At 45.5% G+C, this 6323-nt stretch overlaps 1 protein-coding gene across 1 annotated transcript in view; it reads left to right on the forward strand.

The window, feature by feature from the left end:
* Positions 1–5468, forward strand: part of LOC107092178 (hyaluronidase-4-like) — a 10122-nt gene extending 4654 nt beyond the window's left edge. The window contains exons 2-4 of the mRNA XM_015386501.1: positions 1823–2812; positions 3008–3097; positions 4335–5468. Of these exons, the coding sequence (XP_015241987.1) occupies positions 1856–2812; positions 3008–3097; positions 4335–4829 (1542 nt within the window). The 5' untranslated portion in view covers positions 1823–1855 and the 3' untranslated portion in view covers positions 4830–5468. The remainder of the gene's footprint in view (positions 1–1822; positions 2813–3007; positions 3098–4334) is intronic.
* The last annotated feature ends 855 nt before the right edge of the window (positions 5469–6323 follow it).

Here is a 6323-nt window from a genome sequence, read left to right on the forward strand (position 1 = left end):
AGTATAGACCTTATGCAACATTTTTACAAATAGGAGCCCTGGGGAATTAATCCTTCTAACCCTGAAACCACAACAGAAGAGATAAATCAGAACCCAATATCTTGCACCTGTGGAAGGTTTGTGTTTGTAGACATATGAGCAACAAGCTGCACCTCCTCAGTTTATCTGATCTGGTAGAAACATCTCAGGGCCTTAACCCATTAACGTCCTTGCTCAACTCTAGCCTGTATTTTCCTATGAAAATGATTAGGCTGTTAAAGGGTTAAGATTGCATATTGTGAATTGCTGCTATATGAATGAACTGGGTTTATTTCTCTGTTCCTGCTGACGTCACTGATTTAACACCAAAGATAGGGCTGGAATGATAGGGCTTTGATAAAGGATAAGACAGAATGAGTGGAATTAGATGAATCCTGTTGGTTTGGGACCTTATTCTGGAACAGATGGTGGATCTGTGGCTGTGAGCTATTTTGGCTGCAGCCCCTCATCCTTCCATCAGGGGGCCGGAGTGACTCCTGGCTTTGTTGCCTTTGCCCAGTGTTTTGGGCAAAGGCAGCACTCAGGAGTTTGATCTTTTCCTTCCTCGTCTGTGTTTGCTGGTTGTGACCCTGCAGTAGGAGCAGCCACTTTCCTCGAGCTCATGATTAAAACAGCAGCAAACATCTGTGTTATCAGCTGACTCACAGATGAACCCACTGAACTTCTGACACCTGAATGAGCCTCTAGCAGCGACCGCAATCCACCATCATTTAGCAGCACAGACATAAAACCAGCGTCCCCAGTGTGTCAACTGAATGAGTGGAGCCGTTCCGTTTCACAGGAACCACAGATACCAACAAACGTCTTTGTGAATAGATAGCAGAGCTAACCGCGGCTCCAAGGGGCCCAGGAGAACTCATTCCTCTGTAGACAAAACCAGACATAAAAAACATGATCCTCCAGCTTCTATTTACATGCTGTGCTGTGATGTCTACAAAGTATTAAGCACAGGAGGGATTCTGCAACGTAAGCTACCCAGACTGCTGTAGGGTGGATATTTAAAGGATCTTCCTGTTTTCCTGAAATTTAGCAGTCTAATGTGTTTTTAGAGACTTTGACTAAATAAAGAAACCTGTTTATGTTTTGGTGGAGAGTCTCAGTCTGCAGCCTTCATATCAAAGAGTCCAACGTGGTTTCAGGGAAAAATAGGCCATAAGTTTGAGATCTGTTCCTCAAAGTCGTGTATTCAGCATCTCAGCTTCAGCTAAAACAGAGAAGCTGGAGAGAAGAGAAAAACTTCCTCTGTTCCCTGTTGAACTGCAGATGGAAGTGATTTAGACTCAAACCAAAGTTTCTTTTCATTCATTCGTTTCCTGCAGCCAAACTTAACAACCAGCCGTAGGAAACAATCAGTCACTGGATGAGTTATTAGAAAAAGTTCAAAACAATCCACTGGACTTTGTTTCCAAGTTTGAAAATGTTTTCGCTTCCCATCCAGGAAGCTTTTTCAAGAATTCAAGGATTTCAAGAATTGAAAAAGCTTCCTGGAAGGGAAACGAAACATCTTCAAACTTGGAAACAAAGTCCAGTGGGTTGTTTTTAACTTTTTTGGAACAACTATGACCTGGATGACTGAGAATCTTCCCCAGCAATATGTCACTGGATGAAACACAGCCCCTCCATGCATGGATCAACATCATGTTTCAATCACATTTCATGGAGTTTAGAGGTGCAGCTTTTCTTAAAGTTTGAAAAGATTTTTTTAATTGTTTCTGCAACCAATAAAAATCACTCAATATCTTCTTTAACCTGATATCTTGATGTATTCTCTCCTCTCTCCCAGGATGATTAACAGGAGACACGTTTGAGGCCCAGAATGAATGTGGTCCCAGTGGGCGGGTCATCCTCCTCCCACCTCCTGGTGCCAGTTTCTGTCACCTGCTCCTGGCTGCTGCTGCTCTTCCATGCTGCCTATGGTCATAAACCTGCAAAGCTTCCTTTGATTAGTCGGAAGCCCTTTATTGCTGCCTGGAACGCTCCCTTGGACATGTGCTCCATCAAGTACAACATCAGCACCAACCTTGAGCATCTTTTTCACATTCAAGGAAGCCCCCGCGCTGCATGGACTGGCCAAAATGTGACCATTTTTTATGCAAACCGGCTAGGCTACTACCCCTACTACACGCCACAAGGCAAAGCTATTCATGGTGGTTTGCCGCAGAACTGCAGCCTGGACAGGCACTTGCTCAAGGCTTATCAGGACATCGTTCATTTTATCCCAGCAGAGGATTTCCGTGGACTAGCTGTCATTGACTGGGAGTTCTGGAGACCTCAGTGGGAACGGAACTGGCACAAGAAGGACATCTACCGGCGAAAGTCAAAGGAGCTGACGGTAAAGGCGTATCTGGGTGTCACTGCAGCTCAGGTGGAGGTGCTGGCCCGGCGGCGGTTTGATAAAAGTGCCAAAGCATTCATGCAACGAACAATCCAGTTGGGAACCCGTCTACGGCCCAACGCCCTCTGGGGATTCTACCTTTACCCGGACTGTCACAACTACAACCTGCATGACCAGAACTACACGGGCCTCTGCCCGTCGTCTGAGAGGACGAGAAACGACGAGCTGCTGTGGCTGTGGAACAGCAGCACCGCGCTGTTTCCTTCAGTGGCAATCAGGAAAACTCACAGCAACAGCAATAGCAACTGGCACTTTGCACACCATAGAATCCAGGAGTCGCTCCGGATCGCCTCTCTGACCTCAAAGGAGTATGACCTTCCTACCTACGTCTACCTCAGACTGAGCTACCGAGACGATGCCCTGGCCTTCCTGTCTGACGTAAGTTCATCAGATAAAGATCATTTTAGAAACACAGGACAGCAGCAGCCAAAGTTTATGCACTACTGCCATCTGCTGGACATCCACAGAAACACCTTTTCAAAAGAATCATTCAAACAGTGAAATTAGAGAAACCTTATTTTCTGTTTGACAGTAAAGGACTGAATGATACTATTTTTTTTTTGTTTCCTGCAGAAAGACTTGATTCATACCATCGGGGAGAGTGCTGCCCTGGGAGCCGCAGGGTTCATCATCTGGGGGGACCTAAACCTGACCTCTTCCAGGGTTTGTGAACTTTGACCCCATCTTTACTTTGTTTTTCTAATCTCACCACACGTTCATAACATTTCAGAACAAATTTGATTAAATTCAGCTTATTTCTCTAGCGCCAATTCACATCATGTCATCTCAAATCGCTTTACAGTTCACCAGATCATCCGGTCAGATTGATTCAAAGTTTTCTATCTAAGGGAAACCAGCTGATTGCATCGACTCATTGAATCTTCAGCAATCCCTCACACTAAGCATGCTTGTAGCGACAGTGGAGAGAAAAAACTCCCTTTTAACAGGAAGAAACCTCCAGTAGAACCAGGCTCAGTGTCAGCAGCCATCTGCTGAGGCCGACTGGGGTTCAAGGAGACAGAAGCAGACATAGAAAAAGCAGCTGTAAAAGGCGGCCCCGTCCAGGAAACACACAGCCAGGCAGACGAGCTCCGAGCCAGCTCCCATGTCAGAGGATGAAGAGAGCACATCCAGTTAGTCACAGTCAGAGAAACAGGACTACACTGAAAAACAGGCCGATCTCCAACATCTAGAAACAAAGGTGTTGATGGCAGCAGCACAGCTGATATTTCTCTCCAGGATGGAGTCACAGCCAAACAGGAACAGACCAGATGAAGCTACTATGAGTAAAGCAGAGAGAGCAGAACGTTAGAGATTGAACTAACAGATTCTGCAGAGTGGGAGAATAGAGACAGAATGAAGCAGAATGATGAAAAGGGGTCCCTATGTCCTCCAGAAGTCTAAGCCTATAGCAGCATAACTATAGAGATAGCTCAGGATAACCTGAGCCACTCTAACTATAAGCTTTATCAAAAAGGAAAGTTTTAAGCCTAGCCTTAAAAGTAGACAGGGTGTCTGCCTCACGGACTAAAACTGGTAGTTGGTTCCACAGGAGAGGAGCCTGATAACTAAAAGATCTGCCTCACATTCTACTTTTAGAAATTCTAGGAACCACTAGTAACCCTGCAGATTGAGAGCGAAGTGCTCTGTTAGGAACATAAGGAACAATCAGATCTCTGATATCAGATGGAGCTTGGCCATTTAAGGCTTTATATGTGAGAAGGAGGATTTTAAATTCTATATCTTTGAGTCATGATTCATACGCCTGGATTGAAACTCTTCCCAGCATCAAACATCCTAAACCTGACAGAGTAAATGGCTGAACATTCGCTGTGTTGTAGTTTTTGTTAGGCGAACATGTCTGTAGGATCTTTAATCCCATGATGCATTGTCTCCACAGCATAACTGCACCTTAGTGAAGTCCTTCCTGACTCACCGCCTTGGTCACTACATCACCAACGTGACCCGGGCCGCTGAGGTCTGCAGCGAGTTCCTCTGCCAAGGAAATGGCCGCTGTGTTCGCCGGGACCTGCGTGCTCGCCACTACCTCCACCTGAGTGCTGGGAGCTACCAGATTAACCCTTCGGGGGATGGGACCTTCGCTGTAAGTGGGTGGCCATCGCAGACCGACCTGCAGGAGCTGACCGAGAGATTCGGCTGCCACTGCTACGAAGGCCACGAAGGAGAGCGCTGTGACAGCATGAACAAAGTCAAGGAGGATGACGACCTGAGGAGGGAGGAGAAGGAGGAACAGGAGAGGAAGAGGACGGAGTGGGAGGATGAGCAGGGTGGGCTGTGGGAGAGTGGGGGGGGGAGCAGTGCTCTGCCGCTCCACTGCTACCAGAAAATATTCCTGCTTGCTTTGACCTTGCTGCTCACTCAGACGGTGGTTTAGCTTTATAGAAAATGTTGCTAGCAGCTGTAGCTAGACAGCTCTCCATCGCTGATGGTTCAGGGCAGTCAGCTGGCTGTTAGCACGCATACCGACAACATGTGGACTTCTGGACTTGGTTTCGAAGACATGCTCCATCAGAAAGGGTCCTATCAGCTCCATGTGGACGACTTCCAATGAGGTTCACATCTTAGTGGGAGGGGGACGTCCAACAGCATGTACAGGTCGGTCTGTTGGGGGTCTGGAGTGTGTCAGTATGGGCGGCTGTAGAACCAAATCCTTTTCCTACGATGATATAAGCTGCTAATTTATTACCTAACGTCATACTGGAGGAGCTGCACTTTTAGCTGTATTAAGGCAACAGTTTTTATATACTCTGTGTCTCATTTATTATATTAAAGAATGAATCATTGCCCTGTTTTTATGCTTCGTGCTACGCTCCTCTACCTCCATAATAATCCCCCCATTATGGTCTGAGACCTCAGCTGACCTATCTGTGTGATCCAGGACTTTAGAAGCCAGAGAAGAAGTCTGCCTGCCTTCTGTACAGATAATAAAAATCCACCATGTAAATCATGGATGTGCATTATTTCTGACGGGTTGGTAAAATAAAAGATTACAGTCTCTGTGTCGTTTTGTTTTGATGGTATAACCAAGTATGAACCGAGGCGTCATCATACTGGTAAAGATTTACCTACTGGTTTTGATTAAAGGTGGTTTTACGGTAGACTGTTAGCCCTCTAAATCCTTCCAGGATTAATAAAGTGAGATTGAAGGTTTGAAGATGTTACTGCAGGGATTATGTCTCTAATTTTAAGGGCTAATGAGGTGATGTGTTTATAGCTCTTCACACACAGTTTGACTGTGGCTCAGTTCCTAGAAGATGTTTTGCCTCCATTGGTGAGGATTCAAATGAGAGACTTCAGATGACTTTTCATCAGTCTGACCTCTAGGGGGTGTTCATGCACTGGAAACAGCTCTGGGCTGTGTGCAACTGATTAAGAAGCAACATATTTGTCTCCAATGACACACATAAAAAGAAATCAATTTAACATTATGAAAAAAGGAAGAACCGCTGGAATGTTCCAAGATGAATGTTCTGTAACTAGCTGATATGACAGAAGATGATGAGCTCATTGGTGATGTAGTTGGAAGCAGGTTTATATACAAATGGTCTAAACATGAAGACAGCGGGTTGACTTTCGGTGATAACATTCTGGGTTGTCGGTACAATTCCCTGATGAGGCTCCTAAGCCTGATAGAAAAACCCAGAAATGTCACCATGCAGCAATAGATTCTAGACTAGCAGATTTCCTGTTTTACGTGAGAAGATCATTTAACATAACATTTAGTGTTAATATGCAGAACTTCCTGTGCTGTAGGAGAATCCTTCGCCTTCCTGCAGAGATCCACACAATCCAAAAACAGCAGGATCATTCTGCTGCTTCAAGGAGAGAGTAGAGGCATGATGGAAGGATCACAGGTGGTTCTTCCTGA

This window comes from Cyprinodon variegatus, unplaced genomic scaffold, assembly GCF_000732505.1.
Source record: "Cyprinodon variegatus isolate N-32 unplaced genomic scaffold, C_variegatus-1.0 Scaffold370, whole genome shotgun sequence".
Taxonomy (NCBI): Eukaryota; Metazoa; Chordata; class Actinopteri; order Cyprinodontiformes; family Cyprinodontidae; genus Cyprinodon; species Cyprinodon variegatus.